At 36.6% G+C, this 20,287-nt stretch overlaps 1 protein-coding gene across 2 annotated transcripts in view; it reads right to left on the reverse strand.

The window, feature by feature from the left end:
• The window catches only part of RASGRP1 (RAS guanyl releasing protein 1), a 53,273-nt gene that overhangs the window by 6,388 nt on the left and 26,598 nt on the right, over window positions 1-20,287 (reverse strand). For both annotated transcript variants that reach the window (XM_026065998.1, XM_026066000.1), the window contains exons 7-16: window positions 16,701-16,874; window positions 15,898-16,014; window positions 13,917-14,192; window positions 11,503-11,583; window positions 10,351-10,455; window positions 9,247-9,356; window positions 8,364-8,508; window positions 7,639-7,675; window positions 6,871-7,017; window positions 4,687-5,057 (exon numbers count right to left, since the gene is read on the reverse strand). In XM_026065998.1, coding sequence (XP_025921783.1) covers window positions 4,687-5,057; window positions 6,871-7,017; window positions 7,639-7,675; window positions 8,364-8,508; window positions 9,247-9,356; window positions 10,351-10,455; window positions 11,503-11,583; window positions 13,917-14,192; window positions 15,898-16,014; window positions 16,701-16,874 — 1,563 coding nt within the window. The remainder of the gene's footprint in view (window positions 1-4,686; window positions 5,058-6,870; window positions 7,018-7,638; window positions 7,676-8,363; window positions 8,509-9,246; window positions 9,357-10,350; window positions 10,456-11,502; window positions 11,584-13,916; window positions 14,193-15,897; window positions 16,015-16,700; window positions 16,875-20,287) is intronic.

The following is a 20,287-nucleotide window of genomic DNA, read 5'->3' on the forward strand; positions in this document are numbered from 1 at the left end:
TCTGTCTAACTTAAACCATCTTCCATATATGTCACTACTACTGCCAAGTCAGAAGTTTTGTGTGTGTGTTGCTGTTTTGCACTGTCTTGACACTGGGGCGTTGATGGAGAAGTTGGCCTTTGTAATGGGATAGGATCACAATCATGGTTTTATTCAGGGACCTCCTCTGGTCTATTAGGTGATGCTGCCTGAGTTGATTTGCTGAAAAAGCTGTTCATATATGGCAGGTTACTACTAGTAGATTGAACAAACGGATGTTGTAGTTGACAATTAAGTTTCTTCCTTTCATGGCACCTTTTTCTGCTAGCACACTGCATTGAAGATACAGCATCTGGTAGAATTAAAGAGCTCACTTCATTAACAGCAAGGGAACTTTGAAAGTTATACTGATCATTCAAAGATCAGGATGCTTATACAAGAACAGGTCCTGGTTTTAGACTGTTCTCATGCTAGGGACATCTCAGACTGAATAAAGTTTTGAAAATAAATCCACGTTTGTTTATCTGATAATCATATCTGGATTTATCCAACAGTTGCAGGAATTACGCTCTTGATAATGTGATACTAGCCTCTTTGCCTGGAAAGGTGCTTTCAGCCACAGCTGGACTGATGCAGGTGAGATCCAGCAGAAAGCATCATGTCTGTGCACAAAGCAAAACTGCTTTGTGATTTAGTTTTCAAAAAAAAAAAAGGGGGGGGGGATTCATTATCAGTTGACTAATGAGAGCAGTGCCCCCACTCACCCAACCCAGTATGTTCTGTCATATAGGGGAGCAAAGGACAACAAAAACATCAATTCCCAAAAGTTGAAAGAAATTCAGGACTATGACAATGACAGCAAGAAATTGTTCTTTTATGTTGATCTACATGTTTTCAAGGCCAAGACCCTGGAGGATAATGACAAAAATGTGGAGACTGTATGCTGAAAACAATCTGATTTTAGTGTAGCATCATTTTTACTCGTCTTCCTCCTGTCTGTCCCTATCCAATGCTGTCATATATGTCCAATAAGCTCATTGGGAATGTGACCATCATTTTGTCTGCTTACAGAACAGCACAGTCAAGTGCTTTGGTACTGTGAGATGCGGTCTACTAAGTGCTATGGCAGTAAATATATATACATAAATTCCTCTGTGCTCTGTTGATGGAGATTTGAAAGCTGCAGACTGTGAGTTTCAAGTGCAAATACAATAAAGAGACTGTTCTGAACATAAGCCACTGAAGTATTTACTGAGATATTTAAAATCAAAGATGGGATGAAGCCTAGCTCTTGTTCTTAGTATAAAGGAATAGCAGTGTGGCTCCTAGGAAGAAAATGATGTCATCTTCATTGTTTCTTCTAAGATAGGTCCTGGCAAAATCATATGGAAGATGCTAGTGAGAAGTATTCACTCCAATTATGTAGGATAAACTTCTTTTCACAGCAAATCTATTCAAAGTGATGCCAGCCCATAAGAAATTAAATAAACAGGAATTCAAATATAAGGTGGATGTCAAGGAGCTGTGGAAGACAGCTTTGTGGCTTTCCATATTCAGTGACAGTTACTGCTTATTGGGCTTACTGGACTGGAATTGGGACATGACTTTGAAAATCTAGATTTCAAGTGGATGAAAAAACAGTGAGATGTTGTTAGAGGGATGATTAATTCTCACCATGTTCTGTTCTGGTTTCCTTTAAAATATATAAATCCTTAAAAATTTGTATGTATCTTGAATCTTAGGTTATGTAAAGTCTTCTGTCTTGGGAGAAATAAAGGAAGTATGGCACCCTAATATCCTTTCAAAGCTCTTCCTTTTAATGGCTTTGTTAGATTCAAGCAGTTTGTCTGGCTTGAAATTAAGCTGCCTGAGACTGGTTCAGTACTTGTGAATTGCTAAAGATGATGTCTTGGCCACTGCTTTTGACCTTAATGTTAATTTCATTTCATTTGCATTCTTTTCTCTCTCAGTATGATGATGATAACTTATTCCGGAATAGAATATTATATTTGAGAATCAATGGCTGAAAACTTGTCTGCCTGCAAGAATTCTAAGGAATAAGATTTTTACCAGTGTTTCAGGTCTTTTTCATTACAGTAGATGTAGGCCACTTCGACTGTCTGGAATACAAGTGAGATTGCAGACTGCCTGTAATGGAGTGAGCCCAGAAAAATTCTTACCTATCTGTAGATACTGAGTATCATCTCTTCTCAGCTACAGTATAAGGAACGTGTTCCAAGGTCTGTCCTAAAACTTCTGTATTGACTAGTATGTCCAGCAGGGAAGTGTTAAAGAACTTCAGTACCTGATCTTGGACTATTAAAGTTTCACTCTCCAGAGTCTTGTTCTGTCAAACTTGTCTCAGAATACCATAGAATAATCTTTAGGCAGTAATGGCAGTGGGGAGAGTATCTCATCAAGAGAACAATCAGGCTGCATTTTCTTCTATTAATGCATTTCCTAGAATTCTAGGGAGTTACTTCACTCATACTGGAAGTGATTTCTAGACATCATCTCTGAGACATTGATTGCTGCCCTGAGAGTAACCAGAGTATTTTAAAGTTGAAGATTTAGGCAAGCTGGACCCCTGCACACTAAGAAATGCCAGAAAAGGATTAAATGGGATAATCTGCTTCCCTAAGGGAAACTAAGATGACAGTCATACCTAAGAATAGGGAGAAGTATTAGTGGTGGGATAGCTGCCAGAAGGTTCAGGATGGATGCCAACTGAGTAGCTGCGCCAGTACCAAAAAAGACTAAGTGTCCACAGTGAATGCTGTTGACACTAAGATGACTGTTGTTGGTTTCTGTGCCAGAGATACACCAAGAGGAGGTAATCAGGTTTACTTGTGAATTAAATCTGATTTAGCTTTGGATTTGCTATTGATAGGACTCCAGCTTTACCTCAGCCTGATTAATGCCGCGAAGAGCACAGGAAGAATTGTTCACCAGGACATTATAGAGGGGGAGCCATTGGCTTGGGAACCTTGTTTTGCATGATGGCAATCTTGTTATGTGTAATTTTTAAAATGAGAATCCTCCTGTTTTCTGAGTAAAAAAAAAAAAGATTACTGGATTATTTGATGAGATTTCTTCCCACCAGAGAACATAAGCAGATAAAGGAATGAACTGCCTGTAAAAAGGGAAAGTTAGAACCCCAGGCCTTTGATACCACTGTACTGGCAGTAAACTGCAAGGAGGCAGGAGCTATCTTTTAGCCAATAGGCAGGTAATGTACTAAGAATACTAATCATTTCTATATAATTGCATATATAGTTAACTATAAAACTTGTCTAATCAGTCATTAAGAAGAAGAAACATATCAGTTCCCTCTTATAATCCAAAGCAGAGTCCAAACCAAGACTTTTCATAGAAATATGTCCCTTTATGTTGTTTGATTACATGGGGAACATGAAGACATGCAAGGCATAAAGGAGGACACTATATTCTAGAAAGTTTCAGACTTGTGCACAGAGCTGGTTCACCAGCATTGGAACCCACAAAGAAAAGGACATGGAGAACTCTATTATATGCAGTGTCTAGAACAGTCAGTCTTCAATCTAGGTTGGGATATTTAGGTAAATATTGTTTATTTTTAACTTCAAAAATTATTAATCCTGAGAACAGATTTCTAATTCCTTGTTTAGTAATGGCTGATGTGCATTTTATTTTATGCTTTTTGTTTCTACAAGGTTCTATTCTTTATTTTAGTGTTCTGTCTCAAGGTCTTCTTATCATCTCCCTTATCATGACATTCAGGGATAAAGAAGTGTTCTCATATATTTGTTTCTTTGCGGTATTATTTTCTTATTTATCCTAGCATCTTCTCATCTCTTGCCAGCTTCATTTTTTATTAGTCTATGGATATACCATTTTCTTTATGACTGATTGAATATGAGTCAACATTTGTGGGGGGCATATTTTCATTGGTTTCAGTTTCTTAAACTGATAACATTTCTCTCTCTTTCCATGACCAAAAACTGTTAATATATTCAAGCACAGAAAAAATAAATTAGTCAAGTAAGTTAAAATTTCAATAGCAAGGTCAGTATATCTGGATTTGAGATCTCTGTTATGGTGTATATCTAATAACAATTTGTAATGCACCTGGCTGTCCTAAGCAGTAAAACGAGACTAGATTTCCAAATTCAAACACCCTTTGTTCTCTTCACTGTTGGGAACTTTATTTTTTGCCTAACATTGTCTTAAATTTGTATTAGAAGTTTGGGGAACCTATGTCAGATTCCCTCAACAAAAGTACTTATGCCTAAATAAAAACGTGAACCTGGTTTCAACATGCTGCCTTATTGTAATAACATCCTGTCAAAAGTTATGTCAAAACGGAAATTGCATTATACATATGGAAAAGTATTTCTTAAAATAACTGGTTTTATGGAGTAACACTCTGTCCTAGGTGATTAGATTATGGTTATAATCTTGCCTGTCACTTTTAAGACTGATCAGTGTAACCATAAAAAGGCTACAAAATTTATTCCCTAAGCCCTATACCAGTCCTAAAATTTATGCTTGAAGCAAGCCATCTCAGGACTTAAACTTTAAGCAGCAAAGAATATGATACCCCCTCATGCATTCTTCGAGCAATCAGTTACCCTGGAATACAGTGATAGTGTAAGGTGACACCTTCCCACCCCCCCAACCAGTTTACAATACGTTGGTAAAGCAAAATTTATTTCATCATGTATGTACCTGCTCAAGTTCTTGGTATGAGGGTTTACAGCTGTGATGCTCCTTCATTTTCCGGCTAGAGTCTTTGTTTTCCCATTTAACATACGCCCTTCTGCGACTTAGAACTGGGCTTGGACAAGGAGATTGTGGAGCAGGCTGGAGGTAAATATTTTCTGGCATTCTATGCTCTTTCTTCTCTGCTTGCCTATGAGATACATCACTAGCCAGCAGTATGGGATCAGTCTGAGTACCCTTATGAACCACAGCTGGTTTCAGTCTCACTGAGATTTTCTGAGCTGAGGAACCCATGAGCATAATGGTTCGGTCCTTGCTGTCTTCACTGTGTTCCACTACTTCTCCGTTAGGAAATGTGAAGGGTCCTTCTTCTTGTCCTAGAGAATATACATGGTAAATTGGGTCAAAATCTTATGCCAGGAAGGGAGAAAGAAATAGGAGGTACAGTAATTAAACATGATTTTAAAAAATAAATAGAACAACATTTAACCTTAATCGATTTTACATTCATTGCTCTCCAAAATTGGTATCACAAGAGGTTATTCTAGTGGTGTCTCCTGCAACACCTCTTTGTCTCTTCACAATAACATAAATATGGATTAATAAGAGGAAAACAGGAGTTAATCACCACTATCATTATGTGCCGTCAAGGCCAGCCAGAGAAAGGCCTCTAGATAGCTAAGAAGTTTTCTACAGACCAGTGCTCTAGTGATTTGGATGGAAGATTAAATGTGTGTGTTATTTCAGCCTTATCACAACTTGCAGCCCTAAGATACAACTTCTCTCATATGTTTTATAAAGGTGAAATAATGATATTCTTAATTTTCCACGCTTTTGTAGAGGTTATCTTAAAACACTTATTTTGGCAGTTAGAAACAAAGGAAGTGTGTGGGGGGAAATGCGATGTTAAGAAGTAGCAGGCAAAAGATGTGTTTAGAGGATTCTGAAAAGAGGTGTTTTAGAAAAGCTAATATCTATTGGTGGGAAGAAAGAATAAATGAAACTCTGTTCAAACACATGAGGGAAAAGAACAAGTCAGCGTGGTAGCTGCTGCAGGCTATGCAAAATTAAGTGAGATGAGATGGATGAACAGGTGAGGCTTATATCTTCAACGCAGACCTGAATTCTTATTTTTTGCCATGGAACAGTGTTGATGGCTGTAACATTCCAGTTCACTGGGTGATGATGGGGCAGCACACTACAATTCAAGCTCTCTATAAACATGCCATCCCACTAAGTGATTATTACACAGTGCTGCAGCCCTTGCAGGTACAATTGTAGAGATGCACATGCTCAGCTATCAAGAGAAACTGGCTGCATTGTCCTCCATGTAAGTGCTAATGAGAAGCATGAGGTAGAACCCAGCAGCATGAATCCTGCACTAAACACAAAACACTGATATCAGATTGGCAAGTAGAACTGCAAACATTAGATATAGGTAAAGAGAAGGAGAGAAATTTAAAGAAAACAAGTATGGATGCTTACATGATAATACCCAATATAAAAAGTTTATATAGCTTGTTGAAAATAAGTAGAAAAGAAGAGAGGGTGCATATTTTTCATTTCTGATTAAACAAAAGGTACAGGGACCAAGAGGAGTTGTAGATTCAGCTAAAAAAGTGGAAAAAATAAATACAATTAGCTCTTCATTTTCGTAGTGCACAGGTATGTACGTTGACCTTATAAACTCCACAATGAAATCTGAGTCAGAGTTGTAACAGTACAGCACTTGCTTAATGTGACAATGGCCTCCTCCAAGAGGTTAAAAAAAAAAACCCCAACAACAACAAAAAAACAACAGAATATACTGAGACCTGCTTGTCACAAGGCGGGAGAATAAGGGAGCCTGTCTGCTGTTCAGTTCATGGCATATAGTTCTCATGAGAATCTGTCAGAAGCTTTACTGAGCCCTTGTGGAATTTGTGCACCTCACATCATGTAGTGTGAGAGAAATCCCCCAGATAGAAAGTCTTATTTACTTCTATTCAAACTAGAACTGGGATGGGGGTACTCAGTACTGACTCATTTATGCTTGGTTCTGGTTAGTCTGTTGATAAAACAATGTAGTTAACTAACAAAACCCAAAACAATGCTGTACAATTCAGTCATCTTTAAAACAAAATGGAGCAAAGGCAAGACTATCATTATTAGAACTCTTGCTTTGGTCTTTTTAATGTGATCTTTCCTCACCATGGAACTGCTCTTTGACCCCTACTGGGCAGAGGCTTGAAGCAAGAGCTGATGTGGGGCTGCTATCTGCAATTGAAGTTTTGGATCTTCTCTTGCACTCTATCACAACCAGGTCTTTGCATTGCTTGTGACAATTCATTCCACAGTCTGTAAACAAAACAAAATTTACATGATTTAGTGGCTTTGTTGTAACATCTAAGATCAGCTCTCACATTGTGTTGCCTCCTCAGGAAGCAGTAAGCCGCTTCTGTGTCCTCTACATGCATTACCTGAAACAACCTGCAGTTGGTAAACAGACCAACTACCAACTACCCTTTGCTATATGCTCTTCAAACCACTTTTCAGTATGAAAATACCAAATTGCAACATTCAATCAGAACAGAGTTCTGACTAGGAGTTGAAGAGAAAGCAGATACCTGCACAAGGAAGAAAACCCTGCAAAATGCCTGTTATGAAACTGTTGCACAGTTTTCACAGAGAATTAGAGTTTGCCTCCCATCAGGATACAAGGGTGTGTTCCCAAACCCTCTGGATTTGATGAAGATTTGCAAAGGGTTGCAGCTATCAGTTCTGAGTTCCTTTGTTTTTGCATTAGTTCTGGAACCCGTCTGTCACCTTATTCTTCCATCACAGCTTTCTCCTCCCTGAGAGGTCTGATTAAATAGGTACATAGACAAAGCAATGCATCTCAGAGACTGATCTTTTTTTTTTCTTTTGCCATTCACCATCAATTATAGATTAAAATTAATAAAGGATAAAGTATCTTACCTTTACATCTATATCCTTGTTTAATGACTCCCCACAGCTGAAATTCAAACAAACAGAAAGAGTATGTATTAAGATATTTCSATGTACCTCCAAATACAAAAATGTGGTAGAAGCTCCATCCGCTTCTGTGATCTGAGCACCTGCAGAGAACTTTGGTTTTCTCTAATGGAAAGGTAGAAATATGAAATATTTACCTCTTTAGCATGAGGTAAATAGAATATTTGTATGTGCACTTCTTATGACAAATAAAATAGCTTGACCAAGTCTCTAACAGATGACAGCCTCCAAAGAAGTTGTAGAGCTGGAGTGTATGGGAAATTGCAAGTCACAGATCAGCACTTGTGTTTGATTCCAGTTCAACTGGGGATTGGTAGGGCAGTAAGTTTTACTAAATCTTTCTGTGCTAGGAAGGAGGCACATCACATCTGTACCAAGGCAAGCATTCTGACAGCCTCAGGGAAGCCTCTGAACTGGGAAGTCTTGCCAAAGAATCACACTGCCAAAAAGCAGATGGGAGTAGGAGCCATGTTAAAACAGAGGAAAGTACTGTCAAGAGTGTAAAGGGTGCATCAAGTAGCTACACAGGCAACAGTCTGACATTCCATACAGTGTCATTGGTGCTCTATGTAAGTTCATTTCTGTATGATAAAGGGTGATTATTTAGGCAAGAGAAAGAGGCATTATGCTAAAAGATGTTGACATAATTTACTAAAAAGTGAGCTTACAAATCCAGCACAGTTGTCGCAGAAAGTAGGCCTTAGGTAAGTGGTCTCTTGGAAGTTGTGAGCAAAGCCAAGTCCTAATTTGGAGTAGATTGAGCTAGCCCTCATAAAGTATGCTGTTATTTCATCCCTGCTAATCAGACCTTCCCTGCAAATAAACAAGAAAAGTTGTTTATGAGGTATCCATTCTTTAAAGTATAAGGAGAATTAAACATACTTTTCTTTCACAATTTGTAATGGCCATACTTTCACTGGCCAAAAACTACAGTGATGGCAGTAATCTTGTCAACTGCTCCCACAGTCTACAGAAGTTTATCTACAAATTAAAATCCATCTCAGAAGGATAAATGAAGTATCTGCATATGAGATGCAACCTCAAAACTACTTCGTAGTGCTGAATCAAATTGTAGTTTTGCCTGAACTTGGATACTAACCCTCTGAGGGCAAGGAAACCTCTAATAATCACTGTTATATTTTTCCATAATTTAATGTGTTAATAAGAGCATTCTTAATCTGGCCAAAATATATATTTGACAATTCTCTGTATATATTTTGGACAAATAGGTTCATCTTAGGAAAGTTTTTCAGTAGCGTATACTGAATATTGTTCAAAAAAATATTTCTTTTCCTATTAACTCTGTTTTTCCTCATATGTCTACCTGGTAAACAGTGCTGTAAGCACATGAAGATGTCATTCACAGCATGCTTGGAAGTGGAAATATAACTGACAAAGGCATCTTCTATTTCTGAGAGGACAAAGGATGATTTTATCACCCTGATGATAGAAATAATAATAAATCTTAATAATAAAAAGCCCACACCACTATACACAGATGCTACAAAGTTCATATGCAGAATTGAGTTAAAAAGGTTTGTAGGCACTCACCAGTCCTTAGCCATTACACAAAATGAGAATGGAAAGCTGGCTGCAATCTTTTCAAATTCTTCCTGAGAAATGTATCCATCCTGATCATGGTCATAATTTTTGAAGACAGACTGCATAAGATACAATAGAATAGTTTAGAATGAGGGTGGAAACTACTGAGTAACTGTAGAAGTTCTCAACAATATTTAGAGGTTCCCTCTCCCACTTTCCCTCAGTATTTATCTAACAGTGCAGCAATCTTTCTAATTGCTTTCTTTGCTTGAGTCTAAAGAAGCATTATGATTTCTTGATTTGTAGCAAAATGCAGGTAAGTCAACATAGACCAGTCTAAATGCTTCACTGCACAATGTCAGCTCTTATTTAGCTTCTCTCCAAGATCATCATGGCCAGCCTTTCATATACAATTACACTAATGTTCTCAATTAATGTTCTCAGTGATGATCTCTATAGCCAAACCAGTGTAGCTTCCTGGCTTATTTCATCAGGTCAATGTTACATCAAAAGTAGTTAAATGAGAAAGTGGTTGTGTTGACACTTACTTCTACCTGTGGAGTGACATTACTGGTTGTCGTAGGCTCTAAGGCAAGAAGCATATATAGGCCTAATTTAGAAATACACTCCAAAACACTATCAGAGGATAACAAGCAATATTAGAAGTTCTTAGAAGGAAAACAGATGAAGCAGGGATGTAAAGACAAAGTCTCTACCTCCCCCTTCCTCCTTCTGTTTTAAAATCAAATCACCTGAACTTACCTAACAGTTCCCAGTAAAGCCAACGACCCAAAAGAGATAGAAAAAGCAATGGCTGCTAGTAATAAAACCACTGAGATGCCTACTTTCAGGTTTCACCAGTAACACAATGCTGGACTCCCAGGTAGAGAGGGGTCCCTGGCTCCTTGGAAGAATGACTCTGGAAGTATACAAATCAGTATTCACACTGGCTGCTATTGTCATTTGAAGCTAGGCAGAAATACGTGTCAAGACACAAGCACACAACTCAGCACAACTCTGAACAGGTCCAATACTCTTTCCCTGCTCCCTATGCTTCATACCTAGAGATCAAGGCTACAGCTGACGTGAGGTAACTAGGCCAACCATACTTACATCCACCATTCTCTGAACATGCTTGCTGATGGTTTTTGGATCAGGTTTTGGGGATACCCCTGAGGCCCAGTCTGCAACTACTGGTGGTTTGGAAGGTGTCAAAGGCTAAAATAAATAATATGGAACTTTATTAGTACCACATGCAAATATTTTCAGTTTTATGTTTCTTTCGTTTGTGACAATAGACACTGTGACACAGGATTGCAGAAATTGCCTGTCTCATCCAGCAGCATACCTTTAGTAATTACCATACTTGGTACTTCAGAGGAAGCTCTTCCTTGAAGTGTCCAAAACAGTGATCTTTTCTTAAATCATTACAGTTCACTGACAGCCCTGTAAAATCCTTTTGTTGTTGTTGTTTCCCCTGCTTTTTTTTAAAAAAACTAGATCTCCTCCACCATCATGCATTCATCCACTTTTTTTCCTGGATTGCCTCTGGCACCATGTCATATTATTTTTAACATGGACTAACTGGATAATTTCCACCCCTTTTCTATCCAATTTTATTTTCAATGCCAGTATATTTCAGATATATCTCAGATTGTAGCTATTCAATCTACTTAGCCTCTCACTAGACTTTTTGAATTGTCATTGATTAGTGAGGTACATATTTCACTCCAAAAGATAACTGACCATAAATCATGATCATTTCGCTGGTTTATAATTTCATTCTGAACCATTTCAGTCACTTTACCAAGAACAGCATAATTACTTTTCCACTGTTACTGTGCTTCATTCCATATTTTTGATTATCAATAAGTTCTCTGCAAAGCAAGCCACTGTCGTTTCCATATTTATTAAAAGGGGGGGGGGAGCAATATAACACTCATGGGTTTGAGCATTTGAATCACATAAGAATTCTTAATTTAAAAGAATCAATATTGATTATGAAGAATGAGCTTGATGTCTGGCTTCTGTAACTACAAATGGATTTATGTTTGTATTATAAAAGCTGACGTGATGTCAAACCTCACATATACTCTAGTTTGGGCTTCATCATCAACCAAACAATTTATGCTTTAATAGACTTTGCTCAGTCTGTAAAGCTTAAATGTTTTCAGTTTAGTATAGATCAAATAAAACGAATGCAAGGGATACAAGTTACGTTACTCATTAAAAATCTTTCTGGCAAGAATCTGGAAAAGCCCTTACTGCAGCTCGGTGACTTCTTGGCTCTCGCGCATATGAAAGCTCATAGATTTCATCTTCCGTATAATAAAGATCAAGTGACAGCTGAAAACAAACACAACATTAACTTAATCCCAAAACATTCACTGCTACTTGACTTATTTGTTCCTGGCACACTAATATTTTTTGGTGGATTAATTATTAATTTAGCCTACAACACAGAAAAAAAGCACTTGAGCTGCACAGGTATTGATAGTGTCTTGAAATGGGTGTACTTCTAAATTCTAGTCTCTTGTGGCCATTATCTGGAAATCTGTAACATTATACAGCTACAATCATTAATGCAGCAAGTAAGTGTAGGCATTTAACTAGCAGCCTGTTAATAAGTAACCTGAGACAAACATTGCTCCCATGATATTAAAGAGTTCCATTGTGTATCTAAGCACAGAAGCACGATTTCAATGAAACCATCCATCAACTTTAATTCTCAGAAAACTTCTGTTTCACCATCTCATATTTATCCAATCCAGCTGTGGCTATATTGAACCAAGAAGCATATGATAAGGATAGAAGATGGTCTTATATTTAGTGAGAACCTTAAGCTGCCAACAGCAGTTATATTAAGACAGAATCATTACACCTGGATAAATAAAGGAATTTGAGAAAATTAGCAAATTTGCCCATTACATCTTTGCTTATGTATATGTCTTGGCAAATAGTATAGCAAATAATTTATTGATGGGAAACAAATTTCAAGTGAAGATTGAAGAATGGTAACATGACACTCGTTGAATATTTATATGAAAATATTCACACTAGAAACTTGATTGAATAAAGTTTAGAAATGCCACAAGTAAATGTGTTACAAGTCTCATTCTATGGCAAATCTGAAGAAGATATAAACTTGTTACAGAGAGAATATTTTAGAATTATTTCTGAGATATCCCAGTGTATCACTCAAGATGGTGACATTCATATATGTAAAAAGAGAAATGAAAATGTTATTTGATCCAAATGACACAACCAAATAACATGACTCTAATTTCAGATATGCAAACTTGTGAATAACTGAAAGAATTATTGTTGTAGTCATAATAACGAACTATCTTAGATTCTTGGGGAAATCTTAAAAGCAGTTTCTGATACTCAAAAACCCAAAGAGCTCAAGTGTTAAATAAGGCATTTCTATGAATTATTCAGTTACGTATGTAATTACTAATATCTCTTCAAACTGATTTGCCTGCTGTTATGAAAGCATGTAACTAAAAGAAACAGAAGAAGGAGAAAGGCTGTTGGAAAATCAGAGAAGGGAACAGGGAAATTCAGTGCCCTGGAATGTTAGCAAAGGAAAAGCTCCTATTTTGAAATTATTATTTTAATCTATATCCTGTCATATACACCTACATGAAATTGTGGCCAAAGTTCTACATATTCATAAATAGGCACTTTTATAAGACATTATCAAAAAAAATTTAAGGAATTATAATAATTTGGGACAAAGCATTTAAAACATTTTGCAGGAAGAAATTCATCACTTTACATAGCTCTACTGGAAGTTCCAAATAGCCCATTTCAGACCTTGGGCTTGTGTGCTTAAATTCATACATGAGTGCTCTCAGAAAGAACAAATAAAAATACTCATGTGCTTCAAGTTATTTATTAGTTCTTTGCTGAAACAGAGCCTGTAATCAGAAAGTGAAACTGGCCTATCTAGCTTTTCCTGTCTGAGGTACCCATTAAGGCCAAACAAAACAGTGAGAAACAAGATAGGTACATTTACTGTTTTAATAAAAAGTAGTATTTTAACTTACTAGGAGTAGCTAACACTACTGTTGTGACTTACATGCTGGGTAGTATTAATTTTACTTTAATAATAGAGCACTAGGTAGATATTACTGGAAACATAAAAATTAGTTAACTATAGTGTATTTGTTGTATTACGTCAGATAGCTAGAAATGGAGTACATTGACCCCAACATATCCTGAGAGACTGAAGTCTTCTGTGAAGCTTTTTCACATTCAGCATGAGGTAGCTTTGTGTGCAGTCTTCTGTCTTCAAAGTGTACTTCATCTAAGTAAGCATTCCACCTTTCTCCCTATTTAGGCTTAAATAGCAGATAATTCTGCCTTAGGGAAAATACAGAAAGAATGTTTACTACTGTAGTGAAGCAGGAATAAATGTTCCTTCACTTTTTATAGAAATAATTGGAAGCATACTACTGAACAGACACCTCTACCCTTGCTGCCAAGTAAATCAGTATCACTAACTTTCTCCTACTGTTGACCATTTCCCTAAAAAAAAAAAAAAAAAAAAAAAAAAAAAAACAAACCACACACCTTAAGACATTACGCATTTAGAATTAATGGCGTTGTCTACTTGAGAGGTACACGAAAAACGTTTAAAGAATTGGGGTATTTCTCTTGTCTAACAGACTTACTGTAAGCAAATGAACAAGGTCCATATTAGCCTCCAAAGGAAGAGGCATTTCCTGGAGTTGTATCAGCTCATTTATGTGGTTATATAGAGAGTAAAGTTTGTATATGTTAACTTTTTGGTCCTCTAAGTAGTCTGGCATGGCCTCATAAAGTGATATCAGGTCTTTCAGGTGGACACCAAGGATTGGAATCTTAAAGCTAGTACACTCATTGTAGGCACGTCGATAACTGTCATAGTTTTTGTAAGATGAAAGCAGTTCTGTCATTTCATTGAACACCTAAAAATAAAACAAAGCAGCAAAATTAGTTACACTTTCTTTCTGGTTTTATGATATAAGAATTTCTCATTTTATTGTTAAGAGGTTTACTCCCAGTGATTCTCAAAATAAATTAAAAAAATTTTTAATTTAAATCTTTAGGCTTCAGATGAAATCTTGGTACTCATATCACTTAATTTAACTATCTAGCTTAGGTGCCTAATCTGAAATGCCTGTTTTCCTAGATTCCCTGTTTAGTCAATGAAAAAAAATACTACCCTCTCAAATAAGGGGGATGTGTTTGCTGATGTGTTTGAGAGAGAATTCACAAGTTATCAGTCATGTCCTGACCTTCATAAAAGTAATCATCAACTTAAAACGTGAATTGTGCTTCTCTGGCTTCTTGGTCATCAGCTGGAATTGCCACCTAAAAGTCCTCCTGACAGAAAAACCTTATGCTGTGCCATGGGCCCATGACAGCACGACCAGAACTAGTGGCACATCTTTGCTTTTAAGGTAACTTTTTTTTTTTCCTTGCAAAAGAAGGAAGAAACAGTATAGTGGACTGGTTATAAAGGCCAAATGAATCTTCAGTCTAGCAATATAGATATTTCTCTTTTTTTTTTTTTAAGACTATACAGCCACAAAGCTGACTTTTAATATTGAAGTCGGTCCACCAATGTTTTCAAGTGGAAGTACCTGTCTAATCCCTTCCTTTTCTAAGCTTCACAAACCAGTATTTTTAGTTAAACTTTAAAGTATGTTCTCAAGTAAGTAATTCCCAACATTCTACCTGCTTTCTATTAACACTTGTTTACAATTTCTTGATGCAAAAAGTTATTCAAATGATGGACATATATGTAGTCCACTCCTTGCAAGGATAAATTTTGAAAGTTAAGCTGCTTTTAAAATAAGCTTGCTAAACTGGTTTTATAGATCTGGAGAGCTGCAACTGTAGCAGTGGTAAGTCAGGGAATTAGAATATGATTTTGAGGAGAACACTTTATGCAAGAAAAATGTGTATTTCTAATCACTGTTAGGAGCAAGTTAAATGATATGAAAGAAATGAGTAATAAAGGGAGATTATAATTCTGGTTACTCCAAGTCTGCACTGTCCATTAAAGCTGTTTAAATATACTATGATCCAAACAAGTTCCTCAGACACCTATATGAAATAGGCCCCCAATAGGATTAACTAATTCCTGGCCCCAAATATGAGTCACCAATGAAGTACATTAGTTTCTTAGGAATGAGTGATAAAAGCCATTTCATTGCCAAAAATGCGCTTTTCTTCACAGTTTTAATAGCTGGAATCTCAGCAAAAAAAATATATGCAGATGTCTGCGCTAGTATTTTATAGACTCAAGGTGGTCAGTGTTGTTATAGATCACGAGTTGTGTTCTAAAATTCTCTAGGATCCAATTATCTGCTTTAGTGTTTGAATACTATCATGTACTATTTTGTGTAAATGAAAATGTAGCTTGTCATATCTGAGTATTAAAAAGGTAACTTTAGGGAAGCTATACAAATCTTGAAGAAAGGAGGGGGTGTATGTGTAAGTCTGGGGTTGCAGAGATGAAATAAGAGTCCAAAAACAACAAATGAGGAAGGCTCCCTTTCTCTCTGTCTTACCTAATGAAATAAACTTGTATTTTACATGCAACTGAAAAAAGGAAAAGAAATTAAATGTTATCTTATTTGTAAAACTCTGAAAAGCAATACCAACCTTAATTACATCATGAGGAACGTAAGAGCTCGTTTCCTTGAGTCTGGAAATGGAACTGTGACAGAGACCTCCTATCACTGCCATTAATGTATTGAAATTCTGCAACTGGTGGAGTTTCTGTGTTGACATACAACCAGTATTTATTATTTAAAAGTTCAAGCTGTTCAATAGGTACATCCAAATTCTACATTTTCTTTATTAATCAGGATCAAAAGTCTTACAAGTTTTATTCCACAATCCATTTGACTTCACTAATTTTGATAATGAAATTATCAAGTCTTCAGAGGACTCCTCAGTACTTCCTCTTCTTCCCACTGTCTACTACAACATGCAAATATTGCCTATTATCTTGGTTATTACTGCAGTTGAATTAGCATGCGAACACAGAATAGTGCTAGGAACACAGTTTGGCTTCTGTCCAGTAAACAATATCTGATGGAAATGCTTCCACTTATGGCCAAATGCATGTTAGTGGTTCATGCTTTAGAAAAGAGGTAGGCAATTACGGCTGTGGAAATCTCACTAGTTGATTCAAAAGCAAGTCTAGTTTTTTTGGTGAAGATGGGTCTTTAGAATGGATATCATGAGAAAGTCATGGCGCCATTGAAGATATTGTAATATGTGAATACTTGGTACGAAACCACAGCATACATAAATACATGTGCTATATGTATGAAACCAGGAGACCACTGCCAACTCCCCTCTCATAGCTGGCACAACAGTAATTGTGAGGGAAGGGCAACAGAAACAGCTGTTTCAGAGAAAGAAAAAATAAACACCAAGCATGTCAAAATTAAACTGACCTGTGCAACATGAATGAATTTGATGAACACTTCAGCCCGGAGCTGTGGTGTTGGTCTGCTGAGAACCATTAGCTGTACCCACTGTGAGATACCATTGCAAAGAGCAATTGACCTTTCCATTGTTGGATTCTCCTTCACACAGCTATTCACAATGTAGTTCTGATAATCTGAGAACTTAAAAAAAAGTATAAATGAAAATTCATCTTCAGTTTCATATACCTCATGATATGCATGCAGATACAGGTCTGCTTTTCAAATGAAATACTGTGGCATAAGATATATTTTGTACCTTAAATATCCATCAGACTGAAATCTCTCCTTTGTCAAAGCTTTGCTCAGCTCAGAGCAGCACTAATGGAATTAGCCTAAAGCATCTTTTCTCCATAATTTATATCACATCATTTGCATCAAGGACATTACATATATGAACAAATATTTGGCATTTCTCTTCTTACAGTGTCTCCAATTTCTTTGAAGACAGAAAAAAACCTTACAGGTATACTATGTTTGTTTTGCTTTATTAAGAGAGTTCTAAATTTAGAAAGGGTAAATGTCTTTTAAAGAGAGTACCTCCCATAGCCAAAGGCTTTCAGAAGTGGCTTAAATAGTTTCTTTAGAACTGTGAGCATGCCCTATGTATTCATACGGTGAAGTTCTAGACAGAAATCTGTCCATAAAAAAACCCAGCTTGCTTAGGAAGGCCATGCTCCAGCTTCGCTGACTGTAGTCATGAAACTGTCCAGGTCACCTTGACTCTGTCTATAGTCCTTGGATAGCAAGCACCTCTAGAGGATGAATTAATGCAGGCTAACATTAACAGCAGCGATTGCATTCTGGAGATGCTCATCCCCTTCATCAAATATAAAAGCAGACTAGACATCTAATCACTAGATAGATTGGGGTGCATTCTATCCCAAGCAAAGAAATATGCAGTGATAATACCCCGCAACTATCACAGTAGCTAAAGGTAAGCTCCTATGCCCTTTAATTCAAAGGGGCAAAAAGAACAGCCAACTTTATTCGTGTTACAGAAGAGAGAGCAAAACAATGACTTGGAGGAAGGGTATTTTGCAGATGCTTTTCATGCTAACCCTTCCAAGAAAAGGGGTTCATGCCAACCCTTTACAAGAAATTCTGGCTTCAGAAGCTTAATTTATGTTATCTTAGAGAAGACGACATATATTGCATCTACTCTATATAGAATAACTAGCAGACTGAAGGAAAGAGCGAGTGTGAAGGTTACAGGAGTCAGCCTAGGCCTTTGTGGCACACGGTAAGGAAACAAGGATAGGAACACAAATACGAGTAATTCGGAAGAGTCAATGAAACTTTGGGTCTTATATCCCAGGAACCTCGGCTCTTATAAACCATAGGACGAGCAGATTTGGGTCTCTCCTCCCAGCCTCAGTGGCTCCACAGATTCATTAAATCTAGGCTTCTACGGGGAAGGTTAAAACTGAATTTACAGTGTAATCTAATAACTAGTGATAATTTAAGAAAGTTAAATCTTCAATTATGTATCTAGGCCACACTGATTTAACTTACATGAACACCAAAAAAGAAAAAGCAGCAAGTCCAATTAGATGAATATAAAACTGATATAAGCCCATTAAGAATGAGGTTTACAGATGCTTTAATACTTTTAGTACAGTTTGTGAGATTCTCTTATTTAACCAGTGATCTAAAATTGTTCAGTGGACACCTGTATTTACAACCAACAATGAAGAATAGTTATCTATTTTTTTTGAAGCTATTTTTTCCATTAAGATCAAGAAAAGCATTCATTTCTGTTGATAAAATGTTTATCCATTCTCTTATCTGTTAACAAGAATACACAAGAATTTGAATCATCCTTGAAGTATGACATGAGATGTACGCATCCATTCTTTATTATGACCACCAATAACATAATACCAAAAATATTCATAGCCACAGCAGATAGATATTCCTTTCTTAAGGCCACAAGAATATGCTGGATTGCATGGATCCTTAAGGAAAGGTTGGAAATTGTAAAGCTGCTGTTTGTTTCTTGCTCGCTCACTCTATATCTGTTTTTAACTTTTTTCCCCACCCATTTAATAAGAATTATTAACACTTTAAAAAACAAAGATGACAGCAGACATCTCTGCATTCAGCCTCTTACTAAATTAAAATAGAAGAAATATTAACAGTAATAAGTAGTGCTGTCTCTCAGATTACAGAGTACTTATAGCTATTGTTTGAATTTTGAACCAAAGCCAGATTTGGCTACATCTTGAAATTGAAGCACCTACTCTATACAGATAGATGATTTTTCAGTATCTAACTATATAATTATTGTCTTTATAGCAGCTTCAGTATAATTATGAATCAGTTTGATTAGTCTGTATTTTGTTCCCAGCAGCTCTCTCCTTGAGAAAGGATATTCCTTTTTTTAAATGCTGAACAAAATTATTTCTAACATACTACTCAAAGTTTCAAAATAATTTTGGTATAAGAATTTATTAACAAGGTTAGCTGTAACACAATTGTTAGCAGCAGACACAGTAAAGTAGTCCAGGTATTTGAAGGAAGCTAGAGTGGTGTTGCAGTGACAAACTCAAGAGCCTCAACAGGAAAGCAGAATCCAGATTCTTATGAGAGATGTCTAGGCTCCCAATATTTTGCAGTTATATATTAAAATGGTTTCCAAATACTAGCATACCTACAGTTATTACTCTGTGAACCACTCCCCAAATTTCTTTGCTCCAAGATACATGGTGTCTTGTGGAAGATTTTGCTATGTGCTGTATATGGTTAGAGAATTAAATATTCCTTTCTGACTTTATAATGACTGACCTTATGAATAGGTATCCCAATGACTGATAACAGTCTCTCATTTGCATCCCCTCTCCTAGTATATGCTGCCAAATAATAATAATATTATTAATAATAATAGGATTCTGTGGCTTAGCATATCATAAACACATTCTGCAAAGAGTTAATGAATAGAGCTATTTAGTAATAAAAACATTTTCTGATCCAAGCCTTCAGTAAACTAATGTTTTAATTTAAATTTATAAACAAAATGTACACAGGGACCCATGTTCCACGGATATGTAACTGGTGCAACTCTGTGATAAAACAGACTGTGACTGTGCCTCATACTTGTTATGCTCGTTAATCATTAATGACTTCATGCCTGCAGAGAGCTTTGAAAATGTTCAGAGTTATATAAGCTTTAAGTATTATTACTGCCTACAGGTAGCAGTCTACGCTTGACTTTGGTTCTACAGCTCTTTGAATTTAACACAATACATGAAAAGTCATATACCTTCAGCTCAAAATAAAGTACAACTGTACAACTAAATGCACAACTCTGAAATCTTTTGCAATCTGAGAGTCCCCTTCCTGCAAGACTTCATCTTCAGATTCTAGACTGTTATCTTTTACTTGCTCTCACTGTTATCATCACACTGACTTTGCCACTGTCTTAGATTTTGGTCTCTAGAGTTCACTCTTGTTTCACATGCGAACTGTACCAAGCTTGAATAGTAGTAATGTTGTAGCATATACAGATGTAAATGAGGCCAAAGCACGTAGGGAAGTTTTTGTTTTCTCAGCTTCAT

The sequence above is a fragment of the Apteryx rowi genome, unplaced genomic scaffold (genome assembly GCF_003343035.1).
Source record: "Apteryx rowi isolate R43461 unplaced genomic scaffold, aptRow1 scaffold_236, whole genome shotgun sequence".
Classification (NCBI taxonomy): Eukaryota; Metazoa; Chordata; class Aves; order Apterygiformes; family Apterygidae; genus Apteryx; species Apteryx rowi.